We start from the raw sequence: 17,585 nt of genomic DNA, 5'->3' as shown, positions 1-17,585 counted from the left end.
GTTAGGGCGGAATATAAATATTATTTATTTAAAAATTGAATGTAAAATTGGCAAAAAAAATCTGAGTACCAAGACCTTTTAAAAAAAAATCCTCACCTGAGGACATGCTTAGAGAGAGAAAGGGAGAGAGAGAAAGAGAGAAATATTGATTGATTGCCTTCCATACATGCCATGACCAGGGATGGAACCCACAACCTGGGCATATGCCCAACTGAGAACCGACCCTGGGACCTCTTGGGTCAATGGTCAACCACTGAGCCACACCAGCAAAGATCTTCTTTTTAAACTGTAGACATAGCCCTGGCCAGCTGGCCCAGTTGGTTGGAACATTGTCCTATACATCAAAAGGTTTAGGGTTCGATTCCCAATCAGGACACATAACTACGTTACAGGTTCGATCAATGTTTTTCTCTCACACCAATGTTTCTTTCTCTCCCTTCCTCTCTCTCTAAAATCAATAAACATATCCTCAGGTGAGGATAAAAAAAAAAAAAGGTAGACATGGATACTAACAAGTTTTTATCCATGGCATTAAACTGATACTACCAATGAAAAAAATTAATCGTTCACCTTATTATAATCAGAGTGTCCACATAAGTAACTGTCCAAACTGGGGCTTCTGAGAGTGAAAGGGGATGATATTAATAATTATACCAGATGAAAGGAGTAATCCAGGAATGTTAAGGTCAAAACCAGGACATATGACTTCCTATTTTCTAGATTCACTAATAACAGCTTCTTTCCAAAAGGCTCCTGAGGAAGGCTTAGTACTCAACGGTAAAAGAACACAATACTTTTTATTCATGAAAATGTGTTTCCTCTGTTTCAGCATGTAACTGGCAGGGCACCATGGTGACCACTTTGCGGGTGGGATGCAAAGCTGTGTAAGACATGGCTCCTGACCTCACAGAGCTTGCAATCCAATGCCGTGGATGACCCAAGTACCTACAGGTGAGAGAGTGACAGTGCAAGCGTCCCAGACGTGAAGATGACCAGGGAGGCTGAAGGCGACCAGGCAGGCAGATAGGAGGGGGCAGCTGAGCAGAAACTTCAGAAGCAAAGATGTGCAGGGCCCCCTGAAGACAGTGGACCGAATGGGAGCAGAAAGCTTGTTTGGGGAGCAATATGGTGACAGAGTAGTTTAGAACTATCTGGAAGAGCGTGCTGAGCTAGTGAACACCTGTTTGAAACCGTTTGAACAAGACAGTTTCAGGAAAAGTTCTGATGCCACAGTGGACTGCAGGAGGCAGAGAGGGCAGCGAGAAGTTTTCTCCCGCAGCCTAGGCCGGGCATAAAAAGACCATGGAAGGTGGCAGCAGTGGAGATTTAAAAAGTGTGCACCATCTTCTATGACTGTCTTCCTATATGCCAAAGAGAATTTATGGTTTTTATGTATTAATCCATTAACCTACCTGACCACTTCTTAAGAAATGACAGTCATGCAGAAAACTCAGAAGGACAGTAAACACTGCATCCACAACCCCGAAATGATAAGCACGCCGGGCAAACCTGAAAACGGCCGTTTACCTGTTACAATCTTCAATGCAGCCACTGCAGTTCCCTTCCTTTAGGTAGCACGCTGCTCTATTTGAATACAGGACACTTAGATCAGCTGCACTTCCACTTCCTAAAACCACATGTAAGTAAATACAGTTAAAACCCATTAGTAACATCCACTCCTCCAGAATTACACGACGACAGAGGTCCCCAGCGGCACTGCAGTGCTGAAGACTGCTGATCAGGCAGAGCTCCGCGGAGCGGTGCGCCCGCAGTGGCCCTGGGGGCCGGGGAAGCGCGCGTGGGGACGGTCCTCGCCCGGACGCCTACTGCGCATTCCAAGGTGCAGACTGCTCCCCGGGGTCCAGCCACGCACCGCCCTCGGCCGCCGGGAAGGAATGCAGAAATCCCTGCGCCTGTCACTCGGAAGGTGCCCGCGCCTCCCCCCTCCAGGGCCCGTGACGCTCAGCTCGGGGGTCCGGGGAGCCCGCGGGCGGGCGCAGCTCACCTACCTGCGGGCTCCAGCTGCGCTATCGCCGCCGAGTACTTGAGCGCCGCCTCGGCGAACTGGCCTGTTTGGAACAGCTCGTTGCCCTGGATCTTCAGGCCCGAGGGGCCGGCCGGGGCGACCGGGACGGCGGGGGCGAGCGGCGGGGCGCCGGGTGCCGGGGACGCGTCGGCCGCCACAGGGTCCCGGGCGCCTTTCCCGCCGCCCGGGTGCCCGTTGGCGCGGCCGGTGGGGGCCGGGGCCCTCGGGCGGCCCCGCTTGTCCGCGCCGGGCCCTGGCGTGCGACTCCGCCGCGGCGCGCCCTTCTCCAGCCGCTTGCCCGCCTCGCCTTTGCCCGTCATCTTCCTCTGGATGTTGCCCATGGCGCGCGCGGCTGCCGCGGGCTCGGCGGCCTCTGTGGGAAGTGGTTGCGGGAAGTGAGTGTTTGCATCATCAGGAGAAACTACCGCGGCCGCGGGGGTGCCGGGCGCAGAGGCGCGGCGCCGGGCCGCGGGCGGGCGGGGCGGGGAAGCCGGGCGCCGCCCTCTCTCGGGCGGAGTCCCGCGGCCCCCGCACCTCCAGGCAGGTCCGCCCGCCCGCCCGCCCGCGGGTTCACCGCCCGCCCGCGCCCGAGCCCCCGGGAATGTCCGGGCTGTGCACGGAAGCAACCCCGTATTTAACTCTTTAAACACGGAAAGGCTTCTGACTTGCAAACCGGCATTTCAGAATCATTCCCTGCATCAAAGCCCACGGGCAAAGGTAGGACTTACAAAATAGGCACTTTTCTCCCAGGTACAATTTTCGAGTGAATGAAGTTACTAAAACTTGAATACAATAATTGCACCCCCGGCTAGGGTACCCTTTCCTTATGTTAAAGGACTAGGAGATAAAGATCACTTGACAGAAAAATAAAGTCCAAGGGATTTGTAAGTCACTTTAAAGAGAACTTAGCAAATAAATCACATAAAATAAGCACCTTGTTTTTAAAGTGAGTCGTCAAAAGACGCCAAGTTTTTGGCCCTGGCGGGTTAGAGGTTTTGGATTCCATCCCGCCAGGGCACATAAAAAAGAAGCAACCAATGAATGCATGGATAGCTGGAACAAATTCACGTCCTCTCTTTCTCTTCCCCAGTCTAAAATCAATATTTGTTTTAAAAAAAGAGTTTTCCATTACAATGATTTAAAAAAAAAAAAAAAAGATCGTATAATAGTGCTAAATCCCAGATTGGACCCAGTCACGTTATAGAATAGAAGCTAGGAAAATTCCAAAATGGGGAAACTGAGACAGCTAAACAGCAGTTTGCAGCCACCTAGTAAACCCTATTTTCCCTAAACCAAGGACACTTAAGAGTAAATGGTTTGCGCCAGGCAGGCGTGGCTCAGTGGCTGAGCGTCAACCCATGAACCAGGAGGTCAAGGTCCGGTTCCCGTTAGGGCTCGGGTCTGGGTTGCGGGCTCTATCCCCAGTGTGGGGCTTGCAGGAGGCAGCTGATCAGTGATTCTCTCTTACCATTGATATTTCTCTCTCTCCCTCTCCCTTCCTCTCTGAAAGCAATAAAAATATTTAAAAATAAAATAAAACCTCTGAAAATGAAGATGCCAGTGCACTCTCCCCAGGGAGCATGCCCCTGCCATTCCCTTCCCCTTCCACTCCCCCCCACCACCTCCCGAAAGTATGCACATATCCCTAACCTCTAAGGGACCCCATGAGACTAGCAACCAGGGGAGCAATGGGCAGCAGCAGCTCTTCTGGGGCCAACCCCCTGAACCTGTCTCCAAGGCTCCCCTTTCCTCTGACTTCCCAGTGAGCTAAGGCAGCCCAGCCAAGGCTCTCCTGTTGCTGCTCCTATGCCCTTCCTTGTTTCACGCTCCTAAGTATATTTTCGCTGAGGTCAATACATTCTTGCTTGCTTTTCTACACTTTGTCTCTTGATTGAAATCTTTCCCTCAAGAAGACAAGAACCGAGGTCTCTCCCTCTCCCCCATAACAGTAGGACGAAAGCAAGGCTCCAATCTTGACCTGCTATCTGCTGCTTAAGTCCCAGCCCAGAACAGAAACGGATGGGAGCACGGGCCAGTGTCAGCGGTAACAATGGACAACTTAGTATTATTGCCCATTCCCTGGTATGCTGTCCTCCCATGTCTGACCAATACGATGACTAAGTAGCTGCAGTTTATTTAGAACTTTATATGGGCCAAGACCTTCACATACATTATCATTAATTTTCAGACCAAGTAATATCATCCCCGCTTTACAAATAAGAGACACAAGAAAGTAGCTAAGGCATTTGCTCAAGCACAGAGAGCGAAAAATCCCAGCGTAACTGGGATTCAAATGAACTGAACTGAATGCACTGCCATACCTCTTTCCTTAAGATGGAATGTCCCTGAACAGCTTGGCCAGCCTCTGTGAAGGTAAACAGAGGCCAGAACATGAAAGTCCTGTGAGTCCTGTTAGGTACTGCACTACCTGTAGGACATTCCAGAGGACTTGTTCAGGAGGTGACTCCAGATGTGGACCAGAGGAGTGGCCTTAACTAGAGACATCGACTTGGGAGTTGCTGGCATATAAAGAATGAAGTTTGAATGTGGACTGAGTCATTCAGATCAATTCTTAAAAGATGGTCACAGGAAAAATCTACAATGGAGATGGAGGGAGGCCTAAAAATGAAGAAAAGAAACCAGGAGGGCATACCAAGAATAATGAGTATTTCAGGGAGAAAGGAGTCAGCAATAAATATCAAAGGAAGTAATGGCCAACAGTGTCATTTGCACAAAGACTGAAGAGAACCAATAGAACTAAAGACCACCAGGATTTCAGTAGCCTTAGAGGGTAGTTCGGGTAGTTGGTAGATGCAAAAATCCTCAACAAAATCCAAGCAAACCAAATCCAATAGCTTATTAAAAGGATTATATACCATGATCAGTGGGATTTATCTCAGGAATAGAAGAGTAGTTCAACAGTAGAAATTAAGTGGAAAGATATTTCTTTTTTTAAAAACATCTTTTGTTGTTGTTGTTCTTAATCCTCACTCAAGGATATTTTTCATTGATATTTTTTAGAGAGAGTGAAAGGGAGGGGGAGAGACAGAGAGAAACAGCGTTGAGAGAGAGACACATCGATTGGAACGGGCCCGGGGATTGAGCCTGCAATCGAGGTACAAGCCCTTAACCACAACTAAACCCAAGACCCTTCAATCCACGGGCTAATGCTCTATCCACAGAGCCAAACCAGCTCGGGCTGGAAAGATATTTCTTGATCAGAGATAGGGAGATTTCATGTTGTTAAGATATCAATACTACCCAAAGTGAACTACAGATTCAACATAATCCCTATCAAAATTCCATAGACTTTTTTGCAGAAATAGAAAAACTGATTTCAAATTAATAAGAATTCCAAAGTAGCCAAAATAATCTTGAAAAAGAAGAACAAAATCAAAGGACTCATACTTCTTTTTTAAAAAATATCTTTTTATTGATTTTTAGAGAGAGGAAGGGAGAGGGAGAGATAGAAACATCGATGAGAGAGAGGAACATCACCGATTGGCTGCCTCCTACTGGGAATCAAGCCTGCAAGGCAGACATGTGCCCTGACTGGGAGTAGAACCAGTGACCTCTTGGTTCCTGGGTTGATGCTCAACCACTGAGGCACACCAGCCGGGTAGGACTCATACTTCTGATTTCAAAACTGACTAAAAGCTACAGTAATCAAAACAAAGCAGTACTGCCCTGGCCAGTGTTTCTCAGTGGTTAGAGCATCAGCCCAAGCACAGAAGGGTGGCAGATTCCATCCCTGGCCAGTGAGGAAGGCAATCAATCAATGTGTCTCTTTCACATCGATGTGCCATTTTTTCTCTCTCTCCTCCCCCCCCTCCATTCTTCCCTGCCACTCTCTATAAAAATCACTGGAAAAAATATCATTGGGTGAGGGTTAACAACAAAAACAATCCAGAGTGGTACTAGCATAAAGATAGACCTATAGACCAACGGAATAGAACTGAGGGTCCAGTAATAAACCCATACATCTATGGCCAATTGATTTTTGACAAAAGTGTCAAGAATAGTCTCTAAAAAAGTGATGTTGAGAAAACTGAATTTCCACGTTAAAAAAAAAAAAAAAAAAGCTAAGGTGGACTCCTCCCTACCACAATTAATCAAAATAAATCAATGTCCAAAATATGAGCTAAATCATAAAACTCTTAGAAAAAAAAAACATAAGGATAAATCTACATGACCTTGGATTTAACAGTGGATTTTATATATGATATGAAAGGCTCAAGCACAAAAGAAAAATATATTGAACTTCATCAAAATGTAAAACTTTTGTGCAGCAAAGGATGTAATCAAGAAAGTAAAAAGACCACCCACTGGATGGAAGAAATGATATGCAAATTATTATCTGATAAGGGTCTACTATCTACATATGTAAACACTTATAATCTATATATATAAAAGCCTAAGCGACCATTACCAGCAAACAATCGGAATGACCAGTTGACCAGTCACTATGACACACACTGACCAGAAGGGGGCAGACACTCAACACAGGAGCTGCCCCCTGGTAGTCAGTGCGCTTCCACAGCCAACCTCCCACAGCCAGCCAACCTCCCCTGGTCCTTCCCCCGTCCCTCCGGCTCCATCCGGCAGCTGGCAGGACCCCAGCCCCAGTTGGCAGCTGGCAGGCCCTGCCGGCCCAGCCCCGATCAGGACTGGGCAAGACAGCCCCAATAGGCCCTGCTCACCAGCCAGGCCTAGGGATCCCACCCGTGCACGGATTTCGTGCACTGGGCCTCTAGTGCAACAATAAAAAGGCAAGTAAAATGGCGAAAGGACTTGAATAAACATTTCTCCAAAAAGATATACAAATGGCTTATGAACACATGAAAAGATGGTTAACACAATAAGTTATTAGAGAAATGCAAATTAAAACCATGAGGAATTACCACCTCACACGCACTGGGATGGCTATAATAAAAAAGGCAAACAATCACAAGTATTTGCAAGAATGTAGAGAAATTGGAATCCTCAGACATGGCCACTGGGAATATAAAATGCTATAGCCACTTTGGAAAACAGTCTGGCAGTTCCTCAAGAAGTTAAACACAGAGTTACAATATAACTCAAGCATTTCCCTCCTATACCCAAGAAAATCAAAAACATGTTCACACACATAAACCTGAATATTCACAGAAGCATTATTAATAGCCAAAAAGCGGAAGCAGCCCAAACGTCCACCACCTGATGAATGGATACAGAAAATGCGGTGTCATCTATGGTGGGCAGTTGGACACGAGTAGGGCAAGGACCATGGGCCACCAGAGTGGAAAGCCTCAGGTGTCTAGCGACAGACAATCAATGGTAGGGTGGGACCTCACCCCCAGGGTGACTTTTCCTCCCCTAGCATATCAATGGTCACTGGTTTGGAACCCCTGACCTTTCCCCCCTAGAGATAACATCTAGGCCTCAGCTGTATTTCAGCTCCAGACCCAGATAAGAAACAAAACCAGCCTCAGGACTAGCTGCTTTGAATAATGACCCCCTGCCCTGGGGCCACAATCAATCAGTGGAGACCACAACCCTGAAAACTGATGAATATTCTTTTCAAACCTTCCCCTGGGACGTCCCCTAAAGTCTCCACCCTGAAACCCTTAGGATGGAGGACCCAGTGGCTCTCCCTCCAGGGAGCATGCAGGTGCCTTTCCCTTTTCCTTCCTCCTCCCTGCCCCAGGCTCCAAGGGCCCTTCCTTTGCCTCCATAACTTGCCTTCCTAAGCCCATCTCTTCTAGGAATTACTTTCTCTACCTCTGTGACTTAACAAACAAATGTTCTCTTACAGTTTGGGTCTTGGCTCTGAATTCTTTTCTAGCCCGAACCCAAGTAGCGAGGTTGCTGAATTCAGGTTGGTCTGACCCCCTGGTCAGACACCCGCTGCTGTTCCCGCCGCCTACCACATAATGACTAGCAATTCTTTCTTGGAATGTGGTGGGATGGGAAACCACCCGCAAAGATTCCAGCTCGATAATCTCCTCTGGACTTCAACATTATTTTCCTAATAGTGACTTGAATTTCTCCCGTCTTGTCCAAGGCTCCAGGACCTCTTTACAAGCCATCTAACAATAAAACTTGGTAGAAGCATAAAATAGTTCCAATAATTTTATTTCATTTTCAAAGGATGTCTTTAAAATGGCTTCCAACCTTTTATTCCACCTAATCTTTTTTAAAATATATTTTTATTGATTTCAGAGAAGAAGAGAGAGGGAGAGAGAGACAGAAACATCAATGAGAGAGAATCATTGATCAACTGCCTCCTGCACGCCCCCTACTGGAGATCGAGCCCAAAACCTGAGCATATGCCTTGTCCAGAATCCAACCCCGGGCCCCTTCTGTCCACAGGCTGATGGTAGCCACTGAGCCAAACTGGCTAGGACTATTCCACCTAATCTTGATTTGCTTTCCTGATAAAAAGGAACTAACTGGTCTTAAAATTTATATTCTCCTTATCAAGAAACTTTTGTTTTCTGAATCTTACATATTTTTAAATATTCTGCAATCTCCAAAATAATTTGGGGCCATGAATGACAAAATCAGAAATGATTCCTGGTCAGGGCACATGCCCAGGTTTCAGGTTTGATCCCCAGAAGGGGATGTGCAGGAGGCAGCCAATTGATGATTCTCTCTCATTATTGATGTTTCTATCTCTTCCTCTTCCTTATCCTCTCTTTAAAAAATTAATGAAAATACATATTTTTTTAAAAAGATGATAGCTTGGCCAGTGTTGCTCAGTGGTTGAACATTGACCTCCGAACCAGGAGATCATGGCTCAATTCCCAGTCAGGGCACATGCCGGGGTTGTGGGCTTGATCCCCAGTAGAGGGCAGCCTATCAAGGATTCTTTCTCATCATTAATGTTTCTATCTCTCTCTCCCTCTCCCTTCCTCTCTGAAATCAATAATAATAATAAAAAAAAGATAATCAGGAATTAAATTAAACATTAGAAAACAGTGTCAGGTTAAGACGAAAAATGAGTTTGGGAGATTGTATTAAGAAAAAGATGAGCCCTAGTCAGTTTGGCTCAGTGGATAGAGCATCGGCCTGCAGACTGAAGGATCCCAGGTTTGATTCCAGTCAAGGGCACATGCCTGGGTTGCGGGCTCGATCCCCAGTAGGGGTCATGCAGAAGGCAGCCAATCAATGATTCTCTCTCATCATTGATGTTTCTATCTCTCTCTCCCTCACTGTTCCTCTATGAAATCAATTTTTAAAAAATATATATTTTAAAAATGAATAAAGGAAAAAGAAAAATGAGCTATATTAAGAAAAAGATTAAGGAAAAACCTGCTTGAGGATTTACAAGGTAAAGCTATAAAAAGTTTGATAGACTAACTCATCATATAAAAAAGTAGTATTTTACATAACCAAAAGAGAAAAAAGTTTTACTCTTATCTCTACTGCCATCTTCATGTTTTCTTTCACTGTCCTTTCCATTTTCATCTTCTGAGTTTTCTACTTCCTGAATAACCATCCTTTTCCCCTTGGTTTGAGTCTTAGATGTGGGCGCAGAATTTTTCAGCTCTCTTTCAACTTCTGACAGGGTTTTCTGCAACATAATCACCATATTAAAAAAAAATGTTTTCCTTTCATAAAAAATAAAACTATTCTTTCAGGCAAGAATATGAAGCTATTTAAAAGTGGACAACGATAACTAACATAAGGCTTTTTATAGTTGTTTTTCTTTTTCAAACAACTTTGTTGCTTTGTCTGATTATAATCACACATGGTTGTTGTAAAAAACTTAAAGCGTTAACCAGTATAACAAAGACAGAAAAAATTATCTGCCGCTTAGGTAACACTTGGTATTCTGATGATCATCTTCCTAGATATGTTCATATGCACATATATTAAACATACTGTTAAAAAAGGAAATACTATGGGGAAAAGATGTGTTCCTAAACTGGGCCTTACATCGAATTCACTGAAATGCTGGCTTGACAAATGCAGCTGATGCTCTAGGGCAGTGGTCGGCAAACTGCGGCTCGCGAGCCACATGCGGCTCTGTTGACTAATGAGTTTGCAGACCGCTGGGATAGGGGCTTAATCACAAGGAACAACAACAGCCTGTAATTATTGGAATCGAGAGTCTAGGTCAGCGGTCAGCAAACTCATTAGTCAACAGAGCGGCAAACAGCGGCTCACGAGCCGCATGTGGCTTGCGAGCCGCAGTTTGCCGACCACTGCTCTAGGGACTTTAGCTGCCATTCAGAGATAGATGCCCAGCAGGCGTATGTGGAAAAGTGGAACTTCTTGTTGGAATACAGTGTTCCATGAGCTTCTCATTTCTGACTATATTGTGAGCAGAGAAACGAAACGATGTTAGGCTATCTTTTTAAGGACGGATGCCTTGGAAAATAGAATGTCTCTCCGTGAACTGCCTGGGAAAGAGAATCTCTCTCTCCAGAGGTAAGAGCAGGTTTGTTTGCTCTCTGGGAAAACAAAGATAATGTCTCCCTCTTACGTGAGGTGGGCAGGTTTGCTTGTATTCCCTGAAACTTGGGGGATGCCTCCGCTGTGGCACAAATGCATTGGGCCTTTCTGTGCTACCCCCATGAGACCTGGGAGCCCGGGGAACTGCCATGAACTTGAAGCTCATCAGCTTGCTATGCTGCAACCAAGTCCTTGGTGTCCGACCCAGGAATCTTGTATATTCCTCCAGGCCACCTTGTTCATTTGCAAGTAGGGTAAAATCTCAGACCCTTTACAGTTCTCAACACTTACTCCACTCTTCAAGGCCTTACCATAGAGACCCGCCCTGCCTGCCAGTGCAGATCTGAGTCAGTCTGTGTCCGTGATGCATGCTTTCCATGCAAGTTACAGAGAGAAACACTCTCTTATGGCCATCAAGCTCTTACCTAAGCCCAGGAAATGTATACACTGTTCTGCATAATAAATTGGAATTAGCTCAAAAAAAGCCACTGCCTACAGCACTGCAGGAAAGAAAAAAAAATGGAGTATTTGTCTTTCAGAATTAGGTTTACAGTTTTGAACCATTTAAGAGCTTGCTTTCTTCCACTTCAAATTGATGTTAACCCCTTGGGGGTGTCTGGGATATACCTACTTTTTAAAGCTGTAACTAATCCTCAGCATCACGTTATCTGTCAAGATTGATGCCACTGTCACATAAACACAGAAACAGCAAACTGCAGAATTCTGTGAGGAATCACTTCCTGTACTTACTTTGGCCAACTCGTTATCAGGTTCAACATCCAGCACTTGACGCAAATCGTCCATCGCGTCCTGGAGCTTGTTTTGATGTTTATATGTAGTGGCACGGCGCAGAAGAGCTGAAATTTTACTAAAATAAGTTGTTTGTTTTAACATATGGCATCATGGCTAACAATTTTTTGAGTGGAAGAACGTAAGTAGCACAGACGGTTTAGGATGCAGTTGTGCAAAGCTTAACGACACCCGTTTTCATGTTGTCGCACATACAGAAAATGGTACTGAGGTAAACCTCAGGCACCTGTCCCCTCCAACAACCTGGCCCTCTGGCAGCCCCAGGCCCTGCCAGCTCCTCCGGGGGCTGAGAGACTCCACGCTGTGCAGCATAGTGGAAGCTTCCCAATAAACAATGCTTGCCTCCTTATAATCATCACGAGCGTTATTTCACCACTCTCTGAACACTTTGAACATCATTTATTCAAATTTAGTATATTACTGACCAGCATCTGACTCAGAATATGGGATCATCAGTGAAGTCTTTATAGCAAGTTCTAAAATAACTAGAAGGAGGTATTTCACATGGATAACTGAGAGAATCATGATGATTAAGTCAGCTAGGTTCAGAAATCAAGTACTTTGGTAATTTGCATCAGCTTTTTAAATATGTTTGAATGTATAAGAATTATTAAATACTGAAAATAAATGCCTTTCTAGTCCCATCAGTATCCATTATATACTGAGAGAATTTGTGTAATAAGTCATTATTTTGAAAAGAATCAGGCTTAGTAATTCTGAAAAGTGAGAAATTTGTATCTGAATATTTTAATGTGCTATTTTAAAGCATAATTTTGACCAATTTGATGTTAGTTTTAAAATGAACTATGGAGCCTGGCTGGAGTGGCTCAGGTAGTTGAGCCTTGTCCTGTGCACTGAAAGGTTGTCAGTTCGATTCCCGGTCAGGGCACATAAAAGAACCAACCAACGAATGCATAAATAAGCGGAACAACAAAATCGATGTCTTTCTCTCTCTTACCCTATTTCTCTCTAAAAATCCTATATAATAAAAGGGTAATATGCAAATCGACCGAATGGCAGAACGAACGGTCACTATGATGTGCACTGACCACCAGGGGGCAGATGCTCAACGCAGGAGCTGCCCCCTGGTTGTCTGTGTGCTCTCACAGGGCTCACAGCTGGTGAGCGGAGCAGCGTGGTGGGAGCCTCTCCCACCTCTGTGGCAGTCGGACATCCCCCGGGGGCTCCCGGACACCCCCCGGGGGCTCCCGGACATCCCCCCGGGGGCTCCCGGACACCCCCCGGGGGCTCCCGGACATCCCCCCGGGGGCTCCCGGACACCCCCCGGGGGCTCCCGGACATCCCCCGGGGGCTCCCGGACTGCGAGAGGGCACAGGCCCGGCTGAGGGACCACCTCTTCCCAGTGCACGAATCTTGTGCACCAGGCCTCTAATAAAGAAATAAACAAACAAACAAACAAATAGGAAGGAAGGGAGGAAGGGAGGGAGGGAGGAAGGGAGGAAGGGAGGGAGGGAGGAAGGACGAACTATGGAAATATAAAGATAAATCATTTTGCCCCTGGCTGGTGTGGCTCAGTGGATTGAGCACTGTCCATGCACCAAGAGGTTGCTGGTTTGAATCCCTATCAGGACACATCCTGGGTTCGCGGGCTGGATCCCCAGTAGGGGGTGTGCAGGAGGCAGCCGATCAATGATTCTCTCTCATTATTGATGTTTCTACCTCTCTCTCCCTTTCCCTTTCACTCTGAAATAAATAATTTTTTTAAAAAAAGAGAGAAAAATGGATGGTAATGATGACTGCACAACAATACCATTGAAATGTACACTTAAAAATGATTAAAATGGTAAATTTTATATGTATTTTACAAAATATAAAAAATGGAAAGGAAAAAAAAAACCCATAGTTAAATGCAAGCTTGAGATAGTTCTTTAAAAAACACATATATTTTATTGAATCTTCTGAAATTATCGGCTACTTCAATGCAAATAATCAGGGACTTAAATTCCAAGTTAAACTTGAAATTAAAAGTAACTTTATGAAGGCAATAATTCCATATAGAAATTTGAGTTTATTTGGCATATGTTTAGTGTAAACATAATGAGTCTTTAAGGATCCTGCTGTAAATTTAAAAGCATCCTTTATGAATATGTTTTACCTTTTACGTTTCCAGGCTCTAACTCCAAGACCTTCTCACAATCCAGAAAAGCACTGTTCCAGTTCTCTAGTTTGAGTTCTGCTTGAGCTCGATTATTATAAGCTGCTACAGTGGGAAGCACGGATATGCTCCTAGAGAAGAAACACTCATTGGCAACAAGCAGACCAGTGGTAAATACAGGAAGACAGAGAAACTCAGCTTAAGGTAAAGCAGAGTCGTAGACACAGAGAATGGATTCGTGGTTGCCAGAGAGGAAGGTGTTGGGGGACTGAGGGAAAAGTTTAGGACAGTTATAAAATAGTCAGGGGGACGTAAAGCACAGCATAGGGAATATAGGCAATGACATTGCAATAACTGTGTAGGGTGTCAGGTGGGTACTGGATATGTTCGGGGGAACACTTTGGGATGTATATGATTGTCTAACCACAATGCTTTATACCTGAAACCAATACAAAGTAATACTGAACCAGAAGTCAATTTATGATAAACCACAGTATCTTGAGCCTGACATAGGCCAGTTAGCTTATTTATATCCCTTCAATAATTAAATTTAAATGCTGCCATTTTTTTTAAAATAGCAAGTTTAAACCACACAAAAATCTGCTCACCTTGTATAATATTTCACAGCCTCTTCATAATCTCCCGACTTGAAAGCTTCATTTCCTTTTTCCTTTTCACGAGTAGCAAGAAAATCCTTTTCCTTCTCAGTCAGACCTAGAAACAAATGGCACCTGCTTTAAGTAAAAATATAATTTAATAGAATATTTACAAAATTTTAAATCCAAGAATGCTTATTTTAATAGAAGCAGAAAATTGTAAATAATTAAAAGAAATGATTTCCTAAATTTAGTAATGTTTCTTTTCTTTTTTCTAATCATTCACAATTTTTGAGGGTTTATATATTTTATGACTGGTTTTGTTTCTCTTTAAAGGTACTATACGCCTATGGACTTCAAATGAAAACAAACTGCTCCATCATTTTGTTTTGAAGCAAAAAGAAAATAAATTTGAGGGATTTCAAGGGAAAAGATAAAAAAAAAAAAGAAATGGGAAACAAATTAATTACAGTAAACAAATGGTTTGTATTTTTAAGTCTTACTAAAATTTAAGAAGTATATCTGTTATTCATATAAAATTAAATAAAGAATAGATTTGAATTTGTTAGAAGTGGTCAACTTTAGGAGAAAATGCAAAATCTTGTCATGAAAACCTGTAGCATTGAAAGAGAAAGCCTTTGCCCAACTGGTTTGACTCAGTGGATAAAGTATTGGCCCATGGACTGAAGGGTCACAGGTTCGATTCTGGTCAAGGGCATGTATCTGGGTTGCAGGCTTGATCCCAGTGTGGGAGGCAACCACTTAAAAAAAGAGAGAGAGAGAGAGAATGTCCTCTAGCTTGACAGCTTTTATTATAATTTTAAAAACTTAAAGATTACTAAATTATTCTTATATTTCCCCAATTACCTGCCGTGTCTAATCTTGTCTCAATTTTAGACAAATGTGACTTGTTGTTTATTAGAGGTTTTTCTTTGCAATCTTCATCAATTTTTGAACATTCCTTTTCCACATCAAATCTTAAAAGAATAAAAACAAAAAAGTACAATACAATAAAATGTAATAATGATATTCTTGTATTTGTATCACCATGCCTTTAAACACATATTCTAAAAATGCATAATAGTTTATATTACAAGTTTTCTGTATTCTTTCTTATTAACCATGTAATTTAGTGAGAACTTAAACATTAATCAGATCTAAACTATTTAGATTTTTGTAATTAAAATTCTGACACATTTCTCGCAATTTAAATTTTTTTTTAACTCTTAATTTCATTTTATTTTTTTACAATATACGAAGTAAGTCAGTCTCTATGCGGTCTCCACTTTCGGTCCTCGAATATCAGGGTTCTCTCCTGCGAGTTTTCCGTTGATGGTTCAGGAAGTTTTTCTGTATTTTAGTTGTAATTCCAGTTTGTTCCTGGGAGTATGTCTGTGCAGCATCCATGTACACTGCCGCCATTTTTAATCGCTCGATTTAAAATTTTCTTTTTTAGTTTGAATAGGTATAAAGATTATATTATTTATTTGTGGTTGCTCTTATAAACAAAAGGATGCAGAAGATTTTTATTTAATGGAAAACAAGATCAAGAGTGCTTAGACTATATACTCTGAGTACTCTACTGAAGTACCTTGCTATTCTTAATGTTCAGGTTTAGAATAATTAAGAACTTATTACAGTATTTTGTGGTAGAGAAGTTTTCAGTGACAAATTTTACATAGAAAATGTGAAACATACTTATCCCACTCTGCATAATCCCTTGGAATTTTCTTTTTAGCTGATCTACTTTTAGAATATTTTCCCTAAAAGAATAAAAACATACTTTATGAGACATACTTAATATAAGATTAGCAGGTTTCATTATAAATGCAATGTGAAGAATAGGATTAATAAGAAAACTGAATGAATAAGAAAAATACGTACCCTTTAAGCTATAACAAATCCAGTATTAAAATTATTAAGAAAATAATATATATCATGCTTCAAAAGGGTTTTAAATTTGTAGTTAATTCACCTAGCAGGTGTGGCTCAGTGGTTGAGCGTCAACCTACGGACCAGGAGGTCACTGTTGGATTCCAGGTTAGGACACATGCCTGGTTGCAAGCTTCATCCCCAGTAAGGAGCATGCAAGAGGCAGCCGACCAATGATTCTCTCTCACCATTGATACTTCTCTCTCTCTCTCTCCCTCTCCCTTCCTCTCTGAAGTCAATAAAAAATATTTTTAAAAAATTTGTAGTTAATTCTCAGAGCAATCTACAGGACTTTAAGCACATACATAAAATTTTTTAAAATCACGTGTGAAATATGATTATTAGTGGTTTTCTTATAATAAAAAAGTAATAAACTATCAGTCATTCTTTTAGAACCTAGGTATTGGAGAATATTTTGCTATATTACTCAAAGCTGGTTTGTTTGCAATAACAGACACCCAACTTGGACTAATTGTATTTAAAAAGAATAAATTATTGGCTTATGTAACCAAACTGATGAAAGGCAGGGCAGGGATATTGCTGGATGAAAGAGTCATATGGTTTCTCTCCAATTCTCCCTCTCCATCACCCCTCAGCCCCCCACCCCCCACCCCACTTCCTCATCTCTGCTTCTCTCTGCCTACTGATTTTGTTTTCCCTGCTGGCTACTTGCTTTCTCCATGTAGTAGGAAACATGGCCACAAGCAGCCTGGGGTTATAACCTCACAGGCCTCCCAATCAGAAAGGAAAAGGACTCTTCTCTCCATCTTTAGAGAATTCCCAGGGAAGGATTCTGATTGCCTAGCTTGGGTCATGCGCCCATCCCTGACCAAGCACTGGCTTGGTGCTACGGTAGTAAGTGGCCCAGCCTCGGTCACATGCCCAATGGAAGCACCACAGGGAGTGGGAGAGAAGCAAACAATAGCCATTATGCTCACAAATAGTTTCTTAAATTATTTCTTAGAGGTTAGTCATAATCGGAAACCATTTTGAGCAGTTTTGTAACATTGTGCATTGGTCAGATGGAATTAAGCAGATCTTCCAAATAGTCATACATTTCATCATACAATAAAAAACCATATCTGTTAATATCTTCATGGAGCTCATCAGAAAAGTCTGAGTATGAGAAATTTTTTTGTCTCAAGCAGGTATTCAAGAGCCACGTAAGAATATGAAACACTCTAGATTGTACTTGAAAGCTCAGGTATTATCACCGGCAAAAAGCACTGTCAGTTAAAGTGACAGGCCCACTTTGTTCATTTTCAACGCAATGTCTGCCAAAAAACCAAGTCTGAATAATTATAAATTTTTGGAGAAAAATTTATTCCAGAATAAAGTGGCAACTGAAGCTGCCAATTCAATCACACAAGCGCTTTTCTTGAGATAACAATATTTCACTTCACAGTGAAACGCTTTCTGCATACTTCCCATTTTAACATACTGAATATTAAAAACATGTGTCCTTTCTCTCTCCCTGCCTTCCACTCTAAAAATCAATGAAAAAATATCGCTGGGTGAGGATTAACAAACAAACAAACAAACAAATAAATAAATAAATGTGTCCTTGACCATCCCGAGTGGTTGAGCTATGAGCCAGAAGGTCATGGGTCAATATCTGGTCAGGGCACTTGCCCAGCTGTGATCTCGATCCCCAGTGTGGGGTATG

At 42.9% G+C, this 17,585-nt stretch overlaps 1 protein-coding gene across 1 annotated transcript in view; it reads right to left on the bottom strand.

Moving 5' to 3' along the window:
• SPAG1 (sperm associated antigen 1) overlaps positions 1-17,585 on the bottom strand; it is a gene marked incomplete at its 5' end in the record, with an annotated part of 48,794 nt that overhangs the window by 26,807 nt on the left and 4,402 nt on the right. The window contains 8 exons of the mRNA XM_080646232.1: positions 1,528-1,627; positions 2,010-2,399; positions 9,422-9,581; positions 11,216-11,322; positions 13,392-13,522; positions 14,000-14,105; positions 14,855-14,964; positions 15,686-15,750. Coding sequence (XP_080502358.1) covers positions 1,528-1,627; positions 2,010-2,399; positions 9,422-9,581; positions 11,216-11,322; positions 13,392-13,522; positions 14,000-14,105; positions 14,855-14,964; positions 15,686-15,750 — 1,169 coding nt within the window. The remainder of the gene's footprint in view (positions 1-1,527; positions 1,628-2,009; positions 2,400-9,421; positions 9,582-11,215; positions 11,323-13,391; positions 13,523-13,999; positions 14,106-14,854; positions 14,965-15,685; positions 15,751-17,585) is intronic.

Source organism: Plecotus auritus (genome assembly GCF_963455305.1).
Source record: "Plecotus auritus genome assembly, chromosome: 11".
Taxonomy (NCBI): domain Eukaryota; kingdom Metazoa; phylum Chordata; class Mammalia; order Chiroptera; family Vespertilionidae; genus Plecotus; species Plecotus auritus.
This window is presented reverse-complemented; position numbering and strand designations above follow the sequence as displayed.